At 45.0% G+C, this 25,273-nt stretch overlaps 3 protein-coding genes and 1 long non-coding RNA gene across 7 annotated transcripts in view; 2 read left to right on the top strand and 2 right to left on the bottom strand.

Moving 5' to 3' along the window:
• The first annotated feature begins 681 nt into the window (after positions 1-681).
• Positions 682-20,690, top strand: JPT1 (Jupiter microtubule associated homolog 1). 2 transcript variants are annotated; one of them, XM_082372952.1, is made up of 5 exons: positions 682-765; positions 15,510-15,652; positions 16,319-16,416; positions 17,347-17,365; positions 20,423-20,690. In XM_082372952.1, the coding sequence occupies exons 2-5, from the start codon at positions 15,592-15,594 to the stop codon at positions 20,569-20,571; spliced, it is 327 nt and encodes a 108-aa protein (XP_082229078.1). In that variant the 5' UTR covers positions 682-765; positions 15,510-15,591; the 3' UTR covers positions 20,572-20,690. The 2 variants fall into 2 exon arrangements, with proteins under 2 accessions (XP_082229078.1, XP_082229077.1); XM_082372951.1 differs by lacking the exon at positions 682-765 and adding an exon at positions 9,254-9,442.
• On the bottom strand, positions 20,656-23,134 carry LOC309618741. Its single transcript, XR_014238607.1, has 2 exons — positions 23,028-23,134; positions 20,656-21,956 (listed from the first exon to the last, which is right to left on the bottom strand). It is a non-coding gene; the product is annotated as an uncharacterized lncRNA (long non-coding RNA).
• NT5C (5', 3'-nucleotidase, cytosolic) lies at positions 23,046-25,270 on the top strand. Of its 2 annotated transcripts, none has more exons than XM_082372950.1 (5): positions 23,046-23,828; positions 24,187-24,287; positions 24,370-24,430; positions 24,655-24,769; positions 24,852-25,270. In XM_082372950.1, exons 1-5 carry the CDS (start codon positions 23,631-23,633, stop codon positions 25,100-25,102), a joined length of 726 nt encoding a protein of 241 aa, XP_082229076.1. In that variant the 5' UTR covers positions 23,046-23,630; the 3' UTR covers positions 25,103-25,270. The 2 variants fall into 2 exon arrangements, with proteins under 2 accessions (XP_082229076.1, XP_082229075.1); XM_082372949.1 differs by having other exon boundaries at positions 23,053-23,828; positions 24,889-25,270.
• ARMC7 (armadillo repeat containing 7) overlaps positions 24,009-25,273 on the bottom strand; it is a 30,021-nt gene continuing 28,756 nt past the window's right edge. The window contains exon 4 of one of the 2 annotated variants that reach the window (XM_082372938.1): positions 24,009-24,143. In XM_082372938.1, coding sequence (XP_082229064.1) covers positions 24,049-24,143 — 95 coding nt within the window. In that variant the 3' untranslated portion in view covers positions 24,009-24,048. The remainder of the gene's footprint in view (positions 24,144-25,273) is intronic. The other variant, XR_014238602.1, reaches the window with a different exon arrangement.

Here is a 25,273-nt window from a genome sequence, read left to right as displayed (position 1 = left end):
TTTTGTTTTTTTTTTAAAAACAATCAGATGTTTTTATTTATTTATTTATGGCTGTGTTGGGTCTTCGTTTCTGTGCGAGGGCTTTCTCTAGTTGTGGCAAGCGGGGGCCACTCTTCATTGCGGTGCGCGGGCCTCTCACTATCGCGGCCTCTCTTGTTGCGGGGCACAGGCTCCAGACGCACAGGCTCAGTAATTGTGGCTCACGGGCCCAGTTGCTCTGCGGCATGTGGGATCTTCCCAGACCAGGGCTCGAACCCGTGTCCCCTGCATTGGCAGGCAGGTTCTCAACCACTGCGCCACCAGGAAAGCCCTAACCCCTGTTTTAAAAATGACAAGGCTGAGGTCTAGAGGGTTATTCATCACATAGTTAGATGGCTATGAAACTGGAACTTAGAGGTTAGGTTTTCTGTTGCCTGTTAATTGAATTTTCCAGTAATGGTTTTCAAGAGACTGAATTCCCACCCTTACTGCTTAACAATGTGGCCTTTTTGGATCAAGTCCCCATGAACTATCATGCCTTGTCATTCACTTAATTCACTCTACGTCTGTTGCAATATAGTCTTTTTTACATTCCCCATTTCTGTAGTGAATAAGCTTCCTCAGAGACAGCAGGAATTACGTAGGTTTTTGGCTCTGTATATGTGAGTTAATCTTAAATCAACTGAAGTTTTATTTTCCTGTATGTGTGGTGCTGCCAACCTATTTTTACAATTTATATTGTGAAATAGTGTGAGAAGCCTGCCCCCAAGAATTCTTAGAGATCAGGTAAGTACATTTCTCTTGCTCTAGGTACTATTAAGTAGTGGAATTTTGTTGTCCCTAAAATTAAAGTTAGGATTGAAATTCAAGCCAGAGAATCTTATTAAGAAAGGATTCTTGAACTGGGTTCTTGTTTAACCAGAGGGAACTAATGTCATGTCTGAGCTTTCGCCATGTTGGGGGAACTTTTAAATTCTTTTATACTAGAAAAACTTTCGGTAGAATTTTAAAAGCCATAGGGAAATGTGTGGAAAAGGCACTGTTTCATAATATAGTATGCTGTAGCTTATTGATATTTGGGTCAGTGTATAATTAAGATTTACCTTATTCTTAAGTGAACTTTTGATTGTTGCCCTTGCCTATTTCACATAAATTACCACCAAAAAGGCAAATATTTTATGGGAAAGCTTACGGAGAACTTTTTAAAAAACACTTTGAAAATAAGCGGATCGTTGAAAATGCTGGAAGTAATTGTAGCATTTTAATTTTTTTGGCTTGAGAGGGGAGGTTCAAATGATGGGAGTTACACTGCTCTTTTGGTTAACTGTTAGGACAATTTAGCTGAACTCTTTCAGTTTGTGCTTAAATATCCGACATGTTTGTACCTTAAAAGTAGCAAATAGTACCTAAGTGAACCCAATCTGTATAGGGAGATAAATTTTATTCTCAAGCACCTCTCATATTTATCCAAGCTGCTAGAGGCCAAAACAAAAGGTATTAGCAGCTTTCCAGAAATAGGAGTGTCAGGTTATTTGGCTCATTGTTTTCCTTGTTTATGTTCTCATAGAAATTAATTGGATGATCAGGTTACATTCTATCTAAAGGGGATGATGTTGAATGGAACATGGGAAGAAGTAAACATAGTTTGAGGAGAAATTGGAGACTTGAGTCAAAGTGTGTAATTATGTAGGAAATTGACACCAGGAGGTCAGTAAGATGATGGAATCCCAGGATTTGAGGGCAGCTTGTTGGAAAGTTTTTCCAAGGTCTTTGTGGGGGCCATAGGGTATTGGAGAGGGCCAGCTGTGCCACTGAGGGTTATTTTTGAGTTAGGGTGCTGCTGCTTTTAAGTATGACTAATAGTGATTGTGGATCATGGTTTTGCATTAGAATCCCCCTGGTGAGCTTTTTAAAAATACCAGTGCCTGGGCCTTAACCCCAGAAATGTATTTTCAGAGCAATATGGAATTGAGAAGCAGCTCTGCGAGGCATTCTCACAACTCTTAAGAGTTAAGCACGTTATGGTGAAGATTAAATGAGATAATATATGTTCTAGCTGCCACATACTGAACTTTTTTTTTTTTTTAAACCTTTTTTTTTTAGAGATTGGAGCTTATTTATTTATTTATGGCTGTGTTGGGTCTTCATTTCTGTGCGAGGGCTTTCTCTAGTTGCGGCAAGCGGGGGCCACTCTTCATCGCGGTCCGTGGGCCTCTCACCATCGCGGCCTCTCTTGCTGCGGAGCACAGGCTCCAGATGCGCAGGCTCAGTAGTTGTGGCTCACGGGCCTAGTTGCCCCGCGGCATGTGGGATCTTCCCAGACCAGGGCTCGAACCCGTGTCCCCTGCATTGGCAGGCAGATTCTCAACCACTGCGCCACCAGGGAAGCCCTGAACTCTTTAAATTTATTTAATTTTAAATAAAACTTATTTTCAGCATGAAGTAAGGTCTCTGCCGTAGGATGCTGAGGCTTCAACTGAATACCATAATCCCTACCAATTGGCCTGCATTTTCTATTCATTTTAAAAACTGAATACAATCTTCGTCTCAGGTTTTTTTTAACTTTTTGGTTTGTTTGTTTTATATTTTTTTGGCCACACTGCACAGCATGTGGGATCTTAGTTCCCTGACCAAGGATCAAACCCATGCTCCTTGCATTAGAAGTAAAGAGTCTTAACCACTGGACCACCAGGGAAGTCCCTCATTAGGTTTTTATTAATTAATTAAATTTATTTTTGGCAGCGTTGGGTCTTCGTTGCGGCACGCGGGCTTTCTCTAGTTGCGGCGAGCGGGGGCTACTCTTCGTGGCGGTGTGCGGGCTTCTTATTGCGGCGGCTTCTCTTGTTGCAGAGCACGGGCTTTAGGCGCATGGGCTTCGGTAGTTGTAGCGCGTGGGCTTCAGTAGTTGTGGCTTGCAGGCTCTAGAGTGCAGGCTCAGTAGTTGTGGCGCACGGGCTTAATTGCTCGGCGGCATGTGGGATCTTCCTGGACCAGGGCTTGAACCCATGTCCCCTGCATTGGCAGGTGGATTCTTAACCACTGAACCACCAGGGAAGTCCCTAGGTTTTTAAATAAATGCTTAATACTAAATTGTGCTCTAACGAATCTTTTTAAGGAAAAACAAAAAGGAAAGGTCTTTTTTTCCTTTTTAAGGAAAAACAATCCTCAGGATTTTAATGATTCTCCAATACTTTAAGAAGCAAAGGAGCCATCCACAAGATGCTTCAATATTTTGATTATCTAGGTGATGATTTGAGGGTTAGTCCTGGATGTAGTAAGAAATATATGTGTTTTATAATGAGACTTTGGTGTGTGTAGTGGTTAACTAATGAAAAGAGTGCCTCAGAGTGGAACATAATTAGAACAGAGTATATAAACAGGTTAGGAATTTAATCTATTATTTGGAATGTGGAGTGTTATTTCCCTGTAAGAAGTGACATGTGACTATGTATGAGATCATTTTAGGATTTCCTACACCCTTAGGGCCTTTGTGAAACAGTTTAAAGTCCAAGAATTTTCATGTAATATTTGTTTTCTTTGCACTTGATACTGTAAGACGGATTATGTGGCTAATTTTGCAACAAGTTACAGAATTTGGAATACTAAGAATTTTCCCATTCTTTTCTGGGCATACCCTTTAAAGTTATTTGATGTTTGTAATTTTAAAGATCTTTTTTTTAAAAAAAATTATTTATTTATTTAAGGTCTTAGTTGCAGCACACAGGATCTTTTTTTTTTTTAATGGGAATTATTTATTTATTTATTTATTTATTTTTCGCTGTGTTGGGTCTTCGTTTCTGTGCGAGGGCTTTCTCTAGTTGCGGCAAGTGGGGGCCACTCTTCATCGCGGTGCACGGGCCTCTCACTATCGCGGCCTCTCTTCTTGCGGAGCACAGGCTCCAGACGCGCAGGCTCAGTAATTGTGGCTCACGGGCCTAGTTGCTCCGCGGCATATGGGATCTTCCCAGACCAGGGCTCGAACCCGTGTCCCCTGCATTAGCAGGCGGATTCTCAACCACTGCGCCACCAGGGAAGCCCACACAGGATCTTCATTGCGGCATGCAGGCTCTTTTTTTTAGTTGCGGCACGCGGACTCCTTAGTTGCGGCATGCATGTGGGATCTAGTTCCCTGACCAGGGATCGAACCCCGGCCCCCTGCATTGGGAGCACAGAGTGTTACCCACTGGACCACTAGGGAAGTCCTGATGTTTGTAATTTTAGTAACTATTTTTGCAAAAGAGGCTAAATTCATCTTAGGAGAACAGGACAGATTTGTTAGATGGTTTTTTTTTGTTTTTTTTTTTAACTTGTTTATTAGAGAAGTAGCTTGGAATTGAGGAAGGAAGACAAATTTAAATCACATAATCTCATTCAGGTCTTAGTCTGAGAGGAGGAGGAAATAATGGGGAAATATGAATCATGCTCTCCCCCTCTGCAGTTCAGAGTGACTAGAGGGGCATATCAGACCTTAGTACAGTGTATGTGCCACTTTGTTTATCTTAACTTTGGATAAAGAGAAGGCAAGAATATGACAAAGCCATTTTCCATATTTGAGACATCTAGGTTGGTTCATTTGATTTATTTAATGGCAAATGAATTTTTAGAGAAAACAAACTCCTTGCATTGTTTTTCTCTTGGTGGCATTGATCTGCCTTTTTTTTTTTTTTTTTTTTTGTGGTGAGGATGCAGCTAAGAAAAGAATGGACAGATGCATACTAAATTTGGCTCTAGGAGTGATGGATGCAGAATGTATGTGTGAGTGATGTACTTACGGGGCACCCTGCAATACTGGGGTTGAGAAGTGAAACTTGTTAGAAATACTTGTTGTTGGGCCATTCATTAATTAAGTCACTTACCCAAGTTCAGAAGCACGTGACCAGTATTTTCTTTTAATAATAAGGAATAGAAAACATTAAGAGTCTGTATTAAGCTGTGGTTGAACATAAGTAACTGCTACACATGTAGGTCAAAAATAGTCAGATATCTGCCATGTCACATGCGTCAACCTAATATGTGTGTACTGGATCACAGCGAAAGACACTGTTGTAAGAGGTTGGTTCAAACCTGATTGCAGACTCTAGGTAGAGCAAATTCCAATAAGGATGCCATGTAGATTGCCCATTTCCTCTGGCATTTTGGAATAAATAGGGGCAGGTTGAAATTATGGGGGACTCAGAACACTTTGCCTGGCAGTGGAAAGCTGGTAACATTCAAGACAAAACACATGCTTGAGAATGAAGCGATGATATGTTAGTGCATTTTTTTGTGTTTGGTTAAAATTTATTTATTATCCTCAGTAGGCACAAATAGTGAAGAACAACTAGCACATTGTTCTATTTTAAGTTATACATTGCATTCTTGAATAAAACTGTCCACACACTCAGCAACAAATGTAAAAACCAACAGGATTCCTGTCTATATTAAAGCAAAAATTATTAGGGCCTTCATCATTTTCTGACATCTTTTATTTTTATTTATTTTTATTTTTTATTTTTCTGACATCTTTTAAATAAAGATTTTTTTGCCACCTGCTTCAGAACAATAGATTGTGTTCTAAGGAAATTCTGAGAATATTGGGTTTACAAAAACCTATTGGGGGACTTCCCTGGTGGCGTAGTGGTTAAGAATCCGCCTGCCAATGCAGGGGACATGGGTTCGATCCCTGCCTGGTCTGGGTAGATCCCACATGCTGAGGAGCTACTGAGCCCACACACCACAACTGCTGAAGCCCGCACACTCTAGGGCCCGTGTGCCGCAGCTACTGAGCCCTCATGCTGCAACTACTGAAGCCCACGCCCTTAGAGCCCATGCTCCACAACAAGAGAAGCCACTGCAATGAGAAGCCCACGCACCGCTACGAAGAGTAATCCCCGCTGGCCGCAACTAGAGAAAGCCCATGCGCAGCAACGAGGACCCAACGCAGCCAAAAAAACCCCAATAAACCTATTGGACTTCTCTGGTGGTCCAGTGGTTAAGACTCTGCTTCCACTGCAGGGGCCACAGGTTCGATCCCTGGTTGGGGAAGTTCCCGCCCCCAAAAAAAAACCTATTGGGAAAGGCTATTACTACTAGGCTTTCTGAATTGAATTACAAATGGAAGAATAGTACTTTGGATATAGTAGGGAGGTGGCAGCGGCAGCGTGGGACTAAGGGAAGTTAAAGAGCACTTAATTGCTTAAAGACAAAGTTAAGGAAGTGGAAGCAACTGCTCATTCTCTTCCTGTTAACTATATTTAAAAAGCAGGTGAAAATGGACATGCATATAGAGCAGTGGTTTTAAAATTTCACGGAACCCTGAGGTTGTGCAAAAAGAGGAGGACCAAGTGGAGAGTGGCAAAGGACAGGGGGAAGCAGAGAGGGCCAGGATTCAATCACAGCTGCTCTGTTCATCTGTTTTATATATTTGGATTCTGCTTTATAAAAGTTTAAAAAACACTGCTGTGGACTTCCCTGGTGGCACAGTGGTTAAGAATCTGCCTGCCAGTGCAGGGGACACGGGTTCGATCCCTGGTCTGGGAAGATCCCACATGCCGTGGAGCAACTAAGCCTGTGCACCACAACTACTGAGCCTGCATGCCACAACTGCTGAAGCCTGCACGCCTAGATCCCGTGCTCCACAGCAAGAGAAGCCACTGCAATGAGAAGCCCGCGCACTGCATCGAAGAGTAGCCCCTGCTCTCCGCAAAGCCCGTGAGCAGCAACGAAGACCCAACACAGCCATAAATAAATAAATAAAACCACTGCTGTAGGTCATGAAATAGCTGTTAGACCATTCCTTGTTATAAGATTTCATCTGTCTTCTGTTTCTTTAGATTTTTAGGTTAACCTGGGAATTTGAAGCAAATTGCTTATTGATACAGACCCTAGTGTGCATTTTAAAAATCATAATGATGGGCCTTCATGATTTTATAAGCAGATGTTCACATTGCCCCATCCTTTTGCATCTTTTGATCCTGATCTGTGTTGCTCTTTTGGGAAAAATATAATTTTATTAATATCCCATTTTCAACTTAGTTGGTCATCTGGAGCAAAGGTTATAGCAGAGCTACATATCATATCTTTTACCCCAAATCTCCATCTTGCAGTAGAAAGTGGAGTACAGTGATTTGGTCAAAACTATTAAGTACATGAACAAGTAAATAGGAGGGCTAGTTATTCTGGAAATTTCTGGCAGTATTTACTTTAAAATACAAAGAATGTTCCAAACAGGCCTGCCTAAGATGGCCTTAATCAGATGTCTGTTTTATATAAATTTACTGTTCTTCATAAATAAGATTAAATTAAAAAGCGTTCTGGAACTGATTCCTTACCTTTGAAGCAAAGATTCTCAGCCCAAGCTATATGTGACAGTTGGCTGTTTAACTTATTATAGACATCCATGACTGGACCCTATATGCAGAAATTCCAATTCAGTAGACCTCTGGAGCCTTGCATTCATTTGTACTTCTTAAAAGGTCATAGGTTAAAAAAAAAAAAAGCTCATAGATTATTCTGATGTGCAGCCAGGTGTGGTACCTCTAATAGAAAGCTTTCATTTACAGAGTAAAACATTCTTGCAATTATCTCGTTCCCAAGCTAGCAGAATAGGTGCTGTTAACCCCATTTTACAGATGAGGAAACTGGGCTCAAGGATATAAATGACCTAGAAGTGTCTTAAATGGGAAAGAGCAGAACCAGAACCTAGGCTTTTTGGTTTCCAGAGGAAATAAGGCAAGTCAGTACAAACTCAAAAGTTTAGGCCAAAATGGACCCTAAGAGTCAAGTCTAAACCCCTCATTTAACTTAACAAAAAACAGTTGCAGATTGTTAAAAAAAAAAAAAAAAAGTATGTGGCTACTTTCCAAGTCTGATAATAAAAATGTCTGTCACTTTGGTGACTTAGGACAGGTACTTTACATCCATTACCTCATCCAGTCCTCCCAACTCTATGGAGTCTAGATACTAGTCTTATCCTTATTTTACAAATGGAACTAGTGCTCAGGAAAAGGTAAGAGTCAAGATTCAAACCTGGATTTCTCCTTTGAGACCCTGAGCTAGCAACCACCATATTCCACTACCTCCTAATTATATGACTTTTCAGGAAGAGATGCATGCTCACTAGCTAGGTTGGCCTGAAGAGTTTTTTTGTTTTTGTTTTAAGGTTTTGGAAGTTTAAGCTCAGCCTTTAGGAAAGGGAAGATTTTAATCCAAACAAGTAGTGTGCTTCATGCTTTTGTGGTAAGCACATAAAGACATGATCCAGGCCTTCTAGAAGAGAAGAGCTTGTCTCTGGCTTTTCCTGAAAGCCCAGGAGAGTGGTTGACCAACACAAACTGCCAGGAAGGAGGAGGCCACACAAAGAGGAGTGTAGTTCACTTGTTATGGAAATACTGAAAAAGAGATCTGCCTTGAGGAAACAGCATGACAGGGAAGGCCTTCCCTCTTGTTTGCCCAAGACTTTGCTATTACGGTCTTTTAAACAGTCATTCCTGAGCCCTCCAAGTGTGTCTGCATTTGTTGCAGGGATAGATTTACCCAGACAGGTGGAAGAGCCATGACTTAATGGTTATAAACAGCTGCAGAGGCCTGGGCTACTCCCATGGTCTTAGTAGCAAGGGATGTGGCCATTCCCCGCTGCCGGGCATTAACCAGCCTCAAGAACAGGCCCTCAAATCGGAACGACTGTAATTTTGGTCTAGTGCATGCACCACACGTTACATCTAAATAGTAACATTAAAATGTAAAGGATTTCCAGTCCTTTTAGAAGGGATCATCTTTGTGTGCTTTCTGTTGCTGATTCATAGTGCTACTGCTTTGGGACCGTCAGGTTTCCAAACAGGACACATAGTAGGTATTCAATAAACGTCAATTTGTAGCAGTAATTTTCATCCCTTGAGGAGCATGCCCTTGCTACCCTCCATGAGTAAGGCAAATAAATGAATGGTAAAGTTAAACGTGCCCTCGGCTTGCGGATTCCAACTCGCCCAGAGCGAGCTTTTCCTTCTATCAAGGTAACTTTTTTAAGTGACAGCGAGCACAACTTGTACCGAGCGCGGGGCAGGTTTGTCCTTTGTCCAATCATCTCCGAGATTTGAGGGTGGGGGAGGGGAAACTTCCCTAGACCTTCCCTGACCAGGAAGAGGGTGGGTTTAGGCTGAGCAGGGGCCGCCTCAGCCCGTCGTGAAGCCGCAGGATGCTTGGCACTCCAGGAGGCCAATAGGAGTGAAGAGGCCCGTTTGAATTGGCCAATGCCGCCGGGGTGGGGGCGGGGTTTGCGAGCCCTATAAAGGCTGCGGTCCGGCTAGCAAACAGCGGTGGAGGCTCTTGCAGCGGTCGCCGGCTCTGGGTTGCGGGGGTACTCTGCGCTCCTCAGACCTGACCCTTTCAGCACTCCGCTCCCGCGCCAGCCTACCTCGCTCCTCGGCGCCATGACCACCACCACCACCTTCAAGGGCGTCGACCCCAACAGCAGGAATAGCTCCCGGTGAGGCTCGGGGGCTCGGGGACGGGAGGGCCGCTGCCCAGGGCGCCAGGCGGGTCTGTCGGCCGGTCGTTGGCGGTAACGTGCCCGGGGCGCTGCTCTCGCGCTTGGTCGGGCGGTGGGGCTCGGCCACCGGCTCCGCCTTTGTGCCGCCGGCGAACCTGACGCGCCGGCCCCGCCCGATTCCTGCTCCTCTTCCATTCATTCCTCCCCCGGAGCTAGGGGCTGGGGAGGGCCGTGGCCGCTCGCGCTCGCAGCGCGGCGGGTTTTCGTTAGTCGGGATGTGCCGAGAGGGTTCGCTTTCTCCCTTTTGCGGCGTGGCTGGCGTGGCTGGCTCGGCCGGCTCGGCCCCAGGGCGGTGGTCTTGGGCCCCGGGTGCCCGGGCAGCCCGCGGGGCACCTTGATCCGGCCCCATTGTCCCACCCCCGCCCACGCGCTCGTGCTTCTGGCCCGGGGCAGGTGGTGGCCCCGCGCCCGGCGTGGCGGTCAGATCCTGCAGCCGCAGCGATCGGTCCGGCGGGCTCCTACCCACTCGGGTCCGCCCGGCAGGTGACATTTGTGTTCGGGCGGGGCTGGTCGTCGCGACCCTCACCCCTGTTCAGGACCCAGCCGTCAGCCCTCCGCGCAGTGCCTCCCCTCTGCTAACAAAGGAAAGACCCCTGCTCGTTCCCCTCCCGCGCCCACCTCCGAACGGGAGGGGGAGCGAGTCGTTCCGAGTGGGTTTTCTGCGCCCAGACCTTCGGACCTCGGTGTTTGCAACCCACCTCTTTCGCTTCCCCCTTTGACGTATGCAAAATGAGTTCACCTCTGGCCGAGATTCCCATGCCGGAGGAGGTTTCCTGTTCTTGGGCGGGGCCGGAGACATCCATTGTCTCTTCCGTACTATCTCCACCTGCGTAGCCGGGGCCTTTGTGGCCACTCATGCCACTGCATTTGGGGAAGGGGGCCCTGGGCACGGTGTTTGGACTGGGGGGGGGGGTCCCTTTTCCAAGCCCTTGCCTAACTTGGTGGAAGGGTTTGGATGCGGTGGTAGATGTCTACATTGTCTCGGCTAAGTGCATGCACGCTGTTCTTTAAGGTGGGATACAGGCATCTCAGGGATCCTGCTCAAGGCGTAGAGGAAGCTTGGATTCCACTTTTTCTGAGCATCTCTTCTTCATTGATCATGACCTGAAGTCATGTGTGGCCAGCCTTGGGGTCCTGGGCAAGTGGCACAAAGGGAGCCATTTTGTGGGGCTAAGAAGACAGCCGTGAAATAGCAGTGTCTCACAAGGGTTGGAGTCTTTGGGGACAAAAAGCAGGCCTCAGCAATGAGTCTTAGGAGGGAGTGTTGGAAATGACCTTCCTTTTCAACTCATTCCTTTCCCTTTCAAAATGTAGAAAAGAATGGGAAAGATTTAAAAAACTAAACTAGTGTGTTACTGGGAGGAAGGGGAACTTGAGTAGGATAGACCTACGAAAACACTGGTCACTCCCTCTTCTGTTGTCATCCTTCCAGTGAGATCATTTTTTTTCAGAGGACACTGGAACAAATTGAACCTTGGTTTTTCATTTTGTGCCGTGAGGCCAACTTTATGCTGGTCATACTGTAGTGATTGGAATGTGAAAATTTACACATTATATTAAAAAATCTGAGGTTTTATCCTTTGGGGTTGAGTGCAGTTTAGTGCTTCATAAAGAATTTAAGTAACCAGGTCAAATGAATCCTCACACTAGCTTTTTGATTTGTATCTTTGAAATGTGAGACATAAATGACTTTTGGGTCTGCAAAATAAATGTTTTAATTCGCCTGTTGTCATCAATTTCCCTCCAATATTGTAATCTCAAGACTGTAGCATTGTCCTTTTATTTACTTCCTACCTTTCCTTCTTGTAGAATCTCACCTAATTCTCTTAAACTTCTTTTCTCCAGTAACATTTTCCTGGCTCCATAAACACATTATAAATTTAGTTTGATAAATTGAGGGAATGACCTGCAAAGATCATAGAGGAACTCTGGGACTTAAAGAGAGAAGAAAGAAAAAGTAATTATTTGAAAATTGCTATCTGCAGTACATGGACACATTTTTGTTGAGCCTCAGATGTGTAATCCTGATCTAGTCATATGCATAGTTCAGAAAAAACAGCAGAATCTTAAAAAATAAAATTGAAATAATTTCTGTCTTATGATCCAAATCCTTTGTTTGGGGATGTCTCGCTGTTACAAATGGGCTCTCCAACACTGACGTCATCGGAGTAGGTAGTACCTGCTATTGCAAGAGGAACACAGACCTTTAAAAAGTTGGGCCGGTCAGAGCTTTGACTTTCCTTTTAAGCTGGTGATTGGGTTCTAGTGTCTTTTTTTTTTTAAGGCCCCCCCAAAATTTTCCTGGCCCATTTGGGTTCTGAAGATTTTCATCTGGCTGAAATAATTCATGAGAATTTAATTATGATAGTAAGGAAAATCATTCTAATCTCTAGGGAATGAAGGGGATGACAGTGAAGCAAGTTAATGTTGTTTTTTGTTTTGGGATCTTAATTCCCCAAACCGTGCCTCGTCCTGTGGAAGTGTGGAGCCCTAACCACTGGACCACCAGGTTATTCCCTGAAGCAAGTTAATTTTGATTATAGTATTTCAAGTGTCTGTTGATTTGAGGTACAAATGATAAAAACCTAGTCACTTCCAACTTTAACATAAGAGAATGACTATTAAGAATTTATAACATACCTTTATGATTTAAACAATTTAGTTAGCAAACCTAAAATTATCTAAGAGGTATGCCTGAACACATTTATCTTAATTCATATAATGAATTTAATCTAAGTGGATATTTAATATTTGAGACTTAGAAACAGTGGGGTTTTTAATGTTTTACATGTTATAAAAGCGGGTCTTCCCCGCCCCCACGGGGAAAATAATGAAATTTTAATTTAGTATAAATTGAGTACTGAATTTTACTATGGACACAGACACGAATATTAGATTTAGGGGAGGATGCTAGAGGACATATATAAGAAATAGCTTCAGTCTAAGGCTAGAAAACAAGAAAAGCAATCAAAGCACCAACCACATAGGTATGTAGTTTAAAGAGAAAAATGGCATTAGAGTGGTTCCCCTATTTCAGCACTTTGAGCACGTCTTATGTGCCTGTCAGGGAGAGAGGATTTGGGGTTTGGCCCCATCTCTGTCGTTTAACTAATGCTGGGCAATTTATTTAGAACTTCTCAGGGCCTGACTTCGTTCTCTTAAAAAATGAGGCTATTTGCTGTACTAGACAGAGGAGAGCCAAGCCCAGCTGGCACCTGATTTTTACATTGATAAATGGTTGAAAAAGGCGAGAAGAAGAATCTTTCATGACTTGTGAAAAGGACATGAAAATCAAATTTCAGTGTCCAGAAATAAAGTTTTATTGGAACATAGCTGCACTCATTCGTTTCTGTGTTGTCTGTGGCTGCCTTTGTGCTACGTGATGGAGCTAAATAGTTGCAAAAGACCAAATGACCCACAAGCCAAAAATATTTACTATTTGGCCCTTTACAGAAAGAGCTGGTGACAAGGAGGGTGTCTAACATGCTTTCCTCTCAGTGTCCTACTTGTCATTCTTCAAGGTCATGGAGGGCTTCATGGAGGAGGTGGAGGTTTAAGAAATGGGCTGGATTTTGAAATAGTCACCGAGCAAAGGGTGGAGAGTGCTCTGGGCAGTAGGAAATATGGGAGTAAATACTCCAAGGTGGAGATAAGCCAGAACAGTTCACAGAACAGTGAAGAAAGTGGCCTGACTGGGTTGGAGAAGATGGTAAGAACTAGATATGGTTGAGAGGCGAAGTTTATCCCAATTTCCTTGTGTTCTGCTTAGGTGTAACCAAGCCTACGTCTGAAAGTATTCTTGTACATATGTCTAATTATCTACTTAGGATAACTTCTGGAAGTAGAAACGCTGGTTCATATAAGATGCAAACTTAAACATTTGATACGTTTTATCAAAATGTTCTTTAGAAAGTTTGTGCAAATTTATATTCTCACACTTTAATTCATGCTGAAAATTGGCATTTTTTTCATTTTTACCAGCCTAATAATAAGCAAAAAATATATCCTTTTGTTTTAAATTTCATTTATTTGCTTGTGAATTTGAATTTTCAATGTTTAGACGTGATCCATATTTTTTAATTGTCTGTTTACCTTTTGTCCATTTTTCTCTCGATTTTTAAAATTATTTTTAAAAGCATTTATATTACCCTTTGTCAAATGTGTATTTTTGCCAAGTTTAATCTGTCCATTTTTCATGGTTTCTGGCTTTCATCTTGTGCTTAGAAGGAAAGCCCTTTTTTTCAAGACTAGGACTATATTCGTACATGTTTTCTTCCAATATTTTTGTCTTAGGCTTTAAATTGAAATATTTGACCTAGCTGGAATTTATTTTGGTAAATGAAGTGAGTTAAGAATATATATTTTGTTTCTTTAATCAAAATGACTAGCCAGTTAACCCAACACAGTTCTCCCTACCGAACTAAATAAAATACTGCAGTGGTGGTCTTTTTTTCCCCCTCCTGCACCGTGTGGCTTGCAGGATCTTAGATCCCCAATCAGGGATCGAACCCATGCCCCCTGCAGTGGAAGTGCGGTTCCCCAGTGGTGGTCTTTTTGAGAGAGAACTTTGTCTTGACAGAGTCCTGAGGAGAAACTGACAAAACCCCCATTGTAGTAGAAGTTGATAACAGAAATCTCAGTAATTGATAAACCATATTTAATAATCAGTAGATTTGAACAACTCAGTTAACAGGCTTTATCTGGTAGACAGATAGAATATTGGCAGATACACATTCTTTTCAAGCACATATAGAAGATTTACAAAACTGACCACATATCAAGCCATAAAGCACATCTTATCAAATTTCAAAGGAACATGTCACATAGACTTTGTTGTCTGTGTTGTAATGAAAAGCTGGAAATCAGTGAACTAGAAAGACCTTATGTTTGCAAACTTGCAGAGCTGAGTTTACAAATGACAATCGTATTTATTTGGAAACTTGAATGAAATGGACACCTTAGTAGAAAAATGTTTCTTACTCAAAATGGTTTAATAGAAAAACAGACCACTCTGATCACCAATAAAGGAAGTGAATCTGTTGTTAGAAAATCTTTCCATGAAACCATCTCCATTTTCTATGTTTTGAGTGGTGACAGGACAAATTCAATTGAGTTCTTCCACAGAGGGGACGAACTGGTCAACCTGTGTCAAGAAGATTTGGAAATGTGAATGTGCTGTATTTCCTTGTCAGACGAAAAAGCTGTAGATGGTTATCTAAAGGTGCATGGACATACAGCATGCCGTGGGGCCCTAAGCTTAATTTCTCATTGACTTTCTCCCTGTGGCTGATCAGTCATGATGATTAGTGAGAATAGTGAGGTACAAGTGTATAAACAGGGCTTGTGAGTCATGCTGAGACGGGAGAGACTATTACCAGCTTTCCTTGGGCTTCTAAATTGGTCAACTTTTATATGTATATTCTTCCATTTTAAAATTTTCGTTGAAAACAAAAATGGAATCTTTTTTTTTTTTTTTTTGGCTACGCTACGGGGCATATGGGATCTTAGTTCCCTGACCAGGGATTGAACCCGAGTCCCCTGCATTGGAAGGTGGGTTCTTTACCACTGGACCACCGGGGAAGTCCCCCGAACAGTTTTTTTTTTTTTAATAAATAACAAAATGTGCTTCTAAACTTCTTTGCAAATGTGTCCAGCTGAGCCTAGTAGACAACATGCATTAGGTTTCTGCCTTTTCCTAACATGGGACGCCGACCAGCCTGCCATGGGTGCTTTCAGGCCATTTCGGCTGCCTTGTGTGATGCGCAACCTCGCCACAGATACTGCAGAGCGGGGTTTCGTACCTTAACATCCAACGCTGAATTTATACCACGATGAAATCAGTTCCTAATTTTCCCATTAGCAGCTCTCTTTTGTGTGTGTGGGGGTGGGGGTGGGGGGGGCGGTAGGTGGAAAGAGTGGTTGAGAGAAGTGAAAGGTGTTTGAAAACGTGTGCCAAGAAATGTTTTGATCTGATGTGAAATCGTCGTTTTGCCATCATTCCTAGGGTTCTGCGGCCTCCAGGTGGTGGATCCAATTTTTCATTAGGTTTTGATGAACCAGCAGAACAACCTGTGAGGCGGAACAAAATGGCCTCTAGCATCTTCGGGACACCTGAGGAAAATCCCCCTTCCTGGGCCAAGTCGGCAGGTACTGCCAGTATCCGTGATCCCTGGTCAAAGGGACGGACCCAGCAGAACCACCACAGCTGGTTTTGTGCTGATGAGTAAAATCTAGCTTAATCATGAGAGACAACAATTAAAGCTTGTTATGGGAGGAGAGACGGGGGCTAAGAAATGGGAAATGCTGGGAGTCTGTGTAACGGATCAGAACACGGACAACCGTCAGACTGGGTTATTTAGCCCCGCAGTAGAATTTTTTTTTTTTAATTAATTAAATCATTAATTTATTTTTGGCTGTGTTGGTTCTTCGTTTCTGTGCGAGGGCTTTCTCTAGTTGTGGCAAGCGGGGGCCACTCTTCATCGCGGTGCGCGGGCCTCTACTATCGCGGCCTCTCTTGTTGCGGAGCACAGGCTCCAGACGCGCAGGCTCAGTAGTTGTGGCGCACGGGCCTAGTTGCTCCGCGGCATGTGGGATCTTCCCAGACCAGGGCTCAAACCCGTGTCCCCTGCATTGGCAGGCAGATTCTCAACCACTGCGCCACCAGGGAAGCCCCCCCACCCTCCGCTGTAGAATTTTTAAGCCATCACTCCCTAACACTGTTAGCTCATGTTGTAGTATGAGACTAACTAATTAAATAGTGTTTTGCTTTAGGTCTTTCCATTGTATTCCTTAAGAAAGTATATTTTGATTCAGGTGCCAAGTCTTGTGGTGGCCGGGAAGATTCTGAGTCATCTGGACCCCAGAGAAGGAACTCTTCTGAAGCAAACCCTGGAGACTTCTTAGATCTGAAGGTCAGTGTGACAATATGGGGGGAAGGACAGGCTTTGAGGTTTATACAGTTTAGAAATGAATTCTAATTAATTTCTGGTGGTGCCCTGCGCCACCCCCATTGTACTGAGACCTGCCACTGGAGTTTTACGTAGAGGTAATTAGGAAAGGGACTAACCGTACTGGTGATGGAAGATTCTGACAGTCAGTCAGAAAGGTGAGTTCATGGGATCTTGGTCTGTTCGTATGTCTCTGCTACCATTAGGATTAGTCTCTGTCCTTCAGTACTGATTTTTGAAACTGGATCACTCGTACTTCCTGTGTACCTCACACATAGTAGCATATCTGAGCTCAAGGACTGTTTTAGTTGTTGGTAAATGTTGCCCAGTTGTTTTGAGCTGAACTCCAGGAGGCTGTAGACCATGGCGTTACCATTCTTTGTCTGCAGGCCCGTGAGCCCCAGGTGTGCGTGTGGAAAGCCTGGTAGGATGTCCCCCTGAGTAGGGACCTCAGAGCAGACGGAGGCATCAGCCATCTGGGTGTGGGGAGACCTGCAGAAAGGCTTTGGAATTGATGGAGGCCCTACAAAAGCTAGATTAGGAGAAGGGAGGGGGGAGTGGAAGGATAGGTTTACCAGTTTCCTGTTCTGATAAAAGATCCTCTGAAATGCTAATTGATAGTAGGTCATCAGTGTAAATGTTAAGGTTTTTTGGTGTTTTGGGCATGTTACTGGCACTGGGACAATTTGTCCAGTGGCATTTCTGTGTAGCATTGTCCCAGGTTGAATAAAGGTTGTTTACTGTAACGGCAGCGTGACCCTGAACTTGACTACATCAAAACAAAACTTCACATTTGGCTTCAAATAGACAGTAGCTTCTCTGAACTCTGATTGTCTTCTTTGTGTGTGGCAAAATTAAAATCTGAAGTAAATTGTTAATTTTTTTCTTTTCCAGGGAGAAGGTGATGTTCATGGTGAGTACTTCTGAAAAAGTATCACAATTTCTGGTTCTGTAAATGTTAGAATAGACTGGAATTTGTATTCAAGTCGTGTCGTGGGGAAGGAGACTGGGGAGTGAACCTGGCTTTGCCCCGACTGCCAGCACCCTCTGGGTGGAGAGGAAAGCAAAATGAAACTGGCAAAGCTAGCAAGCGTGGCCACATTTGGTATCGGCCAGCAGTGAGAGCGATGCTAGAAACGTACTAGAAAGGAAAACCACTGGAAAAATCCTTTAAGAACAGACGGACGTTAATCAGGTTGGTATTTGTTACACTCAACGAGAGCTTTCTAGTAAAAGTCTCTAGCATTTCAAGTCAGCCCTCAGCATTTAATTTAGAAAATGTGTTTGATTTTATACTGAGGTGCTTACTCAGCACGACACTGGTAACCCTGTGATCTCGTGAATGATGACTTAGCGGGCCGGTGAAGTTTTCATTTAGCACCCATATCACCAATTACATGTGATGTAAATGAGGTGTAATCATTTATTTAATTATTTAAAACCTTTAAAGTCCTCATTGGCACTTCTTCAACAAGTGCCAGAGAATTGCCGGTGCGTGTGACGAGAGGTTTACGCATGTCGGCCAGTAGCAATCAGGTTAAAGTTGACTCAGTGACATGCAGCCGTCACAGGGCGCTGTGATCTAGGAGGATGAAGCCGCTTCCTCAAGGCCTTTTTCTGCCATTACGTTTTGCGAGTCAGTCTTCCAGGGAAACAGAAATGCTTAACAAGAATCACACTCCTCTTCTGTCCTCTCATTGTTTCTTGTTGGGCGTGATGGGAGGAGCATCTTCTGAACCACTGTGAGCGGTACCTGGGTTTTCCCTCCACGGACAGGTGAGGTTCTCACTGGACTGAAGGTGTATTAGTTATTGCTCCTGTCCAACTTGTTCCATTTAAAAAGATTGTTCTAGAGGCAAAGAAAATCTAGGCTTTTTGATTCTGCTGCTTTTCGTATTCTGAAATACTTCCAATGTCACACCTTGTTTAGCAAGAATCAGCTGATCTTTCACTAATTTTGGCCAATGGATGTAATTAGAAATTTGAGGAGCCCAGAGAAGTGAGAGCCCTGAAGTTAGGAAAAGATAAGTCATTTGCTAATAATTAATTGTCTCCCTCACCCCCGGCTCAGTGTTATAGATCCTTCAGGTGAATAGCACATGCAGTTGTATAGTGTACGTCCTTCCTTCTTTTTTAAATGATCATCAATTTTGCCACCTGATTATTCTGTGTTCCTGACTGCTGCTACTTTCAGCTCATTTGTCATAAAATGACAAGGGCATAATCGTTCGGGACAGGTCTGGTGAGGAAAGGTCGACCCCAGTTCTGTTGGCAGTTTCACTGCAAAGCCAGGCGGTTCTGCTCAGCTGAAATAAAACATATTTTGTTTGGATATATTGCCATCATCTTTTGGGTAATTAAACACAGGAGTGGCTACAGGGAGGACTTTGGAGATCTTGGAGAAAGAGGGAGAAGGTCCAGGAAGTTTATTTATTTATTTTTTTAAAGTTTATTCATTTATTTATTTATTTTTGGCTGTGTTGGGTCTTCGTTGCTGCGCATGGGCTTTCTCCTGTTGCGGTGCGGTGGCTTCTCTTGTTGCAGAGCACGGGCTCTAGGTGCACGGGCTTCAGTAGCTGTGGTACACGGGCTTAGTTGCTCCGTAGCGTGTGGGATCTTCCCGGACCAGGGCTCGAACCTGTGTCCCCTGCATTGGCAGATGGATTCTTAACCACTGCGCCGCTGGGGAAGTCCCTAGCGTTTTTTCTTTTGCAGTCACTCTTGACTTTGAGTCAATGGAAACTACCTGGTTAAGGATATATGCTTGTTGGGAATTTCACAAATCAGTCAGGGAATCAATCAAGCTATATCTAGGATATTGGATAATAATACACTAATTCTTAAGACTTTAATGTGGAAAGTGCCGGGTTAACATGATGGGAGTGACTGGGTTAATATATTACAAATCAGTAGCGGGGAGGTAGATTCTTTAATAAATGTCTGTACAGCTGGATATTGTATGGTTTAAAAAAAAAAATCAACCTCACCCATTAATCATGAAAATGTTAACATATAACAGGAATTTAAAAATATTTTTCACCCATCAGTTTGGCAAATATTAAGGTGAGATGGTTAGCAAGTGGTGGAAATGGAAAGATGTAGGGAGAGCATACTCTGACACGGGCAATGGGGTAGAACTTGTACAGCCACTGGGGAAGGTGGTGTGTAATCTGTTCAAGTTGAAGATGACAGCTCGCGTCCCCGTGGGCACACGTTCCAGAGTGTGCGCGTTACAGTTTCGGAATGGTTGGATTGGTTTCCATTTTTTGCTGTCGGTAGAGGCTTAATCATATATACTCTGTATATAATATAAAGCAATTAATTAAGCAAGGTGAATCATGACCATGTGTGTAAGTGGGGGTAAATGTCCAAAAGTTAAAAAAAAAAAATTGGTATTATTTATGTTAAATACAACAAAAACACTCTTCTATGTAATTTGCTGGAAATAAAATACACAAAATGTACATGAAACAAATGGACTAGAGGACCGCACACAGCTAGTAGCAGGGCCTCTGTGTGTAGGGAGAGGAGACCCACGTGGAGGTGGGGCGGTGGTCAGGGACCTAGAGCTTGTAGTTGCGGCATGTGTGTGGGATCTAGTTCCCTGACCAGAGAGTGTGATGGGCCCCCTGCATTGGGGACGCGGAGTCTTAACCACTGGACCACCTGGAAAGACGGACCTAGAGCTTATCTCTAATGTTCTCATTTAAAATATTTATGTCTTCATATATTTCTGTAATTTAGAAAAGAACGTACACAGAAAAAGATCTGGGGGCAAATATGGCAAAACATTAACAGTGGTGAATTCTGGATAGTGGCTGCCAGATGGTTGGTAATTATTGGTTTCTTCTTTATAGCTCTAGGTATGGTCTGAACCATCCTCAAAAAAAAACCCCAAAAGCCAAAAAACGTAGACGCTTCATCTTCACTGGGAATAGTTATTAGCCTTAATTTCATTCTGTTTTCCTAGAAAACGTAGACACAGACTTGCAGGCCAGCCTGGGGCAGAGCGAGGAGAAGCCTGTGCCCGCTGCCCCTGTGCCCAGCCCAGTGGCACCGGCGCCCGTGCCATCCCGGAGAAACCCCCCTGGTGGCAAGTCCAGCCTCGTCCTGGGTTAGCTCCGTCTGCCCTGAACTCTGTCGTTTCGTTTCTTTGTTTTCTCCATGCTTGTGAACTGCACAACTTGAGCCTGACTGTACATGTTTTGGATTTGTTTCATTAAAAAAGAAGCACTTTATGTACTGCTGTCTTTTTTTTTTTTTGGAAGAACAGGTTCTCTGTCTGTCCTGATTCCTCTGGGTCTATAGGCCTTGGCATGAGTGTTTTCTAGTAGTAGATTGGAGGGAAAGCTTTGTGACACTTAGTACCGTGTTTTTAAGAACAGATAACTTGGTTTCAAATGTGTTAAAGGATCTTTTGTACTGAGGTTTTTAAAACCCTTTTCTTGTCAGCTTTACTAGGGTTTACCAAGCCTGGATCGGACAGACCAGTAAACAGTCCACAGGCGCTGTCCCTTCAGGCCCCCAAACAAGGTTGTCTTGATGCTGAACCTACCTGGTGTTGCCCTAACTTGTCAGTGCCCTTTGCGAAAAGCATCTTCCTGTGCCATATGGAGTGACAGAGGCCTGTGCCCCATGCCTTGCTGCCTGCAAAGCAAAAAAACAACTGCCTTTTATTTCTGAACCTTAAGAAATATTTAAGCCAGATACTAACTTGACTGGCTGAGCAAAGCCCGCTGCCCCCACGCAGAGGAAGGCTTCGCTGTACACTCAGACTGACCAATTCCAGGTGGTGAAGCAGGGGTGGGGACCACATGGAAGTGGGACTTCCTGGTGAAGGGACCCCCCCCCCGCCCCCCCGGGGGCATTGCTCTTCTTAGATAACTTGAAGCTGTGTGCATGATGCTGGTGCTTGACCATGAAAGAAAGTCTCATCCTTAAAACCTGTGTTGTACTTCACAATCCTGGACTGTTGCTTAAAGTAAACAATGTACAAATTTTGAAACACTGTGTCCTGTGTCATCTTTTTGAGATTATTTCAGGAGCTCTACCTGCTTAGTTGCTTTTTTCTTTGTTACTATCAACCTTGTTGCCCAAAGATTTGATGAGCCATTAAAGTTAAAACACACTAAGGAAGGCCCAGAGAGAAGTGGGCTTCTCTCTAAAGAAAGCAGGTTTAAAGTCAGAGAGCATGAGTTCAGAATGCCAAAATGAAAATTAATGGCTATCTGGTAACAAAATACAGGAATAATATGGATAATTGGTATCCAAAATAATTATGAGCCAATACGCTTTACACTCTTCTACCACCTACCCTCCTGTGCTGGGTGATAACATTCAAAATTTCAAGTCCTCTCATGCCTGTAGGGTGCTTCTCGATGGTGGGTGGTCAGAGAAGAAGGCCCCAAAGAAAGGAAGGGTCCACGTAGATAGAAGGGGACAGGGTCATCTGAGTCCTCTCAAGTGATACAGGAGACAGAAGATGGGAGAAAGCTCATTGGGTTCTAGGCAGAAAGTTCCAGATCAACATGCTATATTAAATGTCCAAATTGGGCACTGTAAATGGGCTTTTTAGGTCTAGCTGTGCTACTGACCAGCTGTGTTCCTTGGGCTTGTTATTTGGGAGCTCAGTTTCCTAACTTAAAAGTAAGACTTTTGAATGAGGTCACCTCTAAAAACCTTCCCATGACTGAAATGACTCAAACCTAGTGTGTAACCACCAGCTATTCTGACTTACTGGGCATTTCTTTGGGAAGAATAAGGGCGACCATAGGTTGTGGAGGTGTTAAGTGTTTCTCCCTTACTGTGTAAAGTATTTGCAAAATGGAGAATCAACAGCTGTTCTACGCAGTCTTTCCAGGTTCACTAAAACAGGTTAGCCCTACCAATCACCTGAGTTACGGTTTCTGTCATGACTTGAGAGAGAGGGAACCTGCACCCTTCTCTCTCAGTTAATGGTGGAGCTCCTGGGCAAGAGAGGTCCCTGATTTGTGTCACAACTTGTAACTTGGCTTTAGTTTTTTATTCTGTGAAGGTAAGTGCCTAGCCTAAAGGTGTTCTACCAGTCATTTTGGTACTACTACAGATCTTAGAAAATTCTATGTAAACATGTTTGCCAAGGGTGTTGAATTCTCCACTTAGAAAGCTTAGGGTTTAGAAGATGAAGTTGAATGATCTTAAAATGATGACGATGGCAGAAGAATCAGCATTTTGTTGACAGTGTGGACTTTTTACACAGTTATGTGTCTTAAGTGGGTTGGTGTTTATTGCTAATGTCCATTCTACCTCTTTAGCATTTTAAAAATTAGATCGCCAGGCTCCCCTTCCTAATGCTCTGTTCCATTGGGTTTAGAAGTATTGGGGTGCTGAGGTGGGGAATTACAGGAAGATGGGTCACTTACTCAAATCTGAATCTAGTTTGTAGGTAAATATATTTACATGTAGTCAGGAAATTGCGTGAAATCTACAAAAAGGAGAGTCAACAAAACTTAGCAATTCTCAGCATTTTCTAGAGGAGGATGGAACTGCCGATTCTAGAGACTTGTCAGTTCCACAAAACGGACAGCCCCGATTACCTGAGCCTGGTGGAAAATCGCCTCTTCCAGGTGGAACTGGATGTTTAAAGCAGGTGCTCCCATGTTTCAAGCCAACTCTGGTTTATGAATTCGTCTCTGAGGAGCTCTGCTCACACGAACCAGCTGTCTTCAGCAGATTCATTCACTTCAGACCGTTACTGGGAGTCCCCGTGATTCGGGCCTTGGGTTGGTGCTGCCTTGACGGGGCGGAAGCTCTGCTCCGGGTCCCCACAAGCAAGGTGAGCAGGTATGGAGTCTCAGGTTTAAGGAGGTTTGACTCCTTGTTAGACGACGCTTCCCAGTATTTAGGATAGTCCCTCTGTCGGGCCCCTGGAAGTTCTGCCCCGAGTAACGTTCGGGGTGAGCGAGGACGTCTGCTACAGCGTGGAGGGCGGCTGATGTGCACGTAGGTGCGTCCTCACACCAGAAAAGCAGCCCAAGCCTTCGCCACGCCGGCCCCCCGCGAAACGGGGGAAGGCCTCGCGCTTCCGCGGGGCGGGGCTCCCCGGCGCCCATGCAAATCAGCCGCGGTCGGGCCCGCCCACCCCACGGCTCCGGAAGCTGCAGTCGCCTCGCCCAGCTCCGCGCGGCGGCTCCCGGGCGATGGCGATGCGGTTGGCTGCGCGGCGCGGGCGGCCCGTGCGGGTGCTGGTGGACATGGACGGCGTTCTGGCGGATTTCGAGGCCGGCCTTCTGCGGGGCTTCCGCCGAAGCTTCCCCGGGGAGCCGCACGTGCCGCTGCAGGAGCGCCGCGGCTTCCTCGCGTGCGAGCAGTACCGAGCCCTGCGCCCGGACCTGGCGGTAGGGAGTGTGTGGCGGGGGGCGGGGGGGATGGGAGGGGTGCAGCGCGGGGCCGCCCTGGAGCGGGGAGCCCCGACCCCACAGGACACCCGGGAGCGGGGAGACCTCCCCTTGGGTCAGGACTGTCTCTGCTCCATGTCCAGTGACACCTTCCTGTTTAACAAAGCTCTCACTTCAATATCCACAGTTCACCTCGGGACTAGACAGTCTCGGGGAGTACTTACCCCTGGACAAAGTCCTCTACCTGAGACTGATTTGAGGACCAAAGTCCCCCAGGAACCTCACTTTGAGAGTCCTCGCTGGGGCTGGAGACGTCTGCTGGGGTCAGAGCCAGGACAGGAACACTGTTATCTTTCAGGACAAAGTGGCCAGTGTGTATGAAGCCCCAGGCTTTTTCCTAGACTTGGAGCCCATCCCTGGAGCCTTGGAAGCAATGCGGGAGATGAATGACATGCAGGAGTAAGGAAGGGCGGGGAGGGAGGGGGGTGGGGAGCAGGGGCTGGCACCACCCTGTCTAACCACGCCCCCCCCCTCCCTGCAGCACCGAGGTCTTCATCTGCACCAGCCCTCTGATGAAGTATGACAACTGTGTACACGAGAAGGTGCGGCTGCCCCAGCACTTCACCCGAAGACTTAGGTTCCTAAGTCCTGATCTTTTAAAGAAAGCAGCAAAACAGAGAAAGTCGGGGGGGGGGGGGGGAGGCGGGTAGAGGGGAGCCATATCTCTCATGAGCTGCTGTAGACCCTCCCTCACACCTACTTGCTCACTAGCCCTGAATTCAGGGGCACATCAGGCCCTACTGACCCACCTATGCCCACCTGACAGTACCGCTGGGTGGAGAAGCACCTGGGGCCCCAGTTTGTGGAGCGCATTATCTTGACGAGGGACAAGACGGTGGTCTTGGGGGACCTGCTCATTGATGACAAGGACACCATTCAAGGTGGGAGCCCTTTTCCCTAGCAACCTCCAGGCATCTAGCCTGCTGGGATTAGGGAGAGGAAGTAAAAATAACCAGATTACAGAGTGTATCCCTGGCCTTTCTCCCGTGTCCTGTCCCAGGCCAAGAGGAGACCCCAAGCTGGGAGCACATCTTGTTCACCTGCTGCCACAACCAGCACCTGGCCCTGCCTCCCCCACGGAGACGGCTGCTCTCCTGGATGGACAACTGGAAGGAGATTATAGACAGCAAGCGGGGAGCCCTGCAGCGGGACCGAACCGGCCTGGGGCTGCCCCAGGAATAAGGCGAGGGGCCGTGGCTGTGGACAGTAGCTGAAAGAAGGGAAGGCAGACCAGCAGGGAAGCCGGGCAGAACTGAGCGACAGGGCAGCATCATGGCAATGACCCCTCAGCACTGTGCCAGCCACCTGAACCCTCCTGGCAGAGCTGGCATGGAAACATGGTGGGAAAATCAGGAACCTTTTTAATAAAACACTTTGGCTCACTG

Source organism: Balaenoptera borealis, assembly GCF_965194805.1.
Source record: "Balaenoptera borealis genome assembly, chromosome: 20".
In the NCBI taxonomy this organism is placed as follows: domain Eukaryota; kingdom Metazoa; phylum Chordata; class Mammalia; order Artiodactyla; family Balaenopteridae; genus Balaenoptera; species Balaenoptera borealis.
Note: the sequence above shows the minus strand (reverse complement) of the source record. Positions and strands in the feature narration are given on the sequence as shown.

Excerpts from the sequence above, each read along its gene's own strand:
- JPT1 (XM_082372951.1), top strand. The coding sequence starts at position 9,387 with ATGACCACCACCACCACCTTCAAGGGCGTCGACCCCAACAGCAGGAAT. Across the intron at positions 9,443-15,509 it reads AACAGCAGGAATAGCTCCCG|GGTTCTGCGGCCTCCAGGTG; the intron begins GTGAGGCTCGGG and ends CATCATTCCTAG. Across the intron at positions 15,653-16,318 it reads TTCCTGGGCCAAGTCGGCAG|GTGCCAAGTCTTGTGGTGGC; the intron begins GTACTGCCAGTA and ends ATTTTGATTCAG.
- NT5C (XM_082372950.1), top strand. The coding sequence starts at position 23,631 with ATGGCGATGCGGTTGGCTGCGCGGCGCGGGCGGCCCGTGCGGGTGCTG. Across the intron at positions 24,288-24,369 it reads GAGATGAATGACATGCAGGA|CACCGAGGTCTTCATCTGCA; the intron begins GTAAGGAAGGGC and ends CCCTCCCTGCAG. Across the intron at positions 24,431-24,654 it reads ACAACTGTGTACACGAGAAG|TACCGCTGGGTGGAGAAGCA; the intron begins GTGCGGCTGCCC and ends CCCACCTGACAG.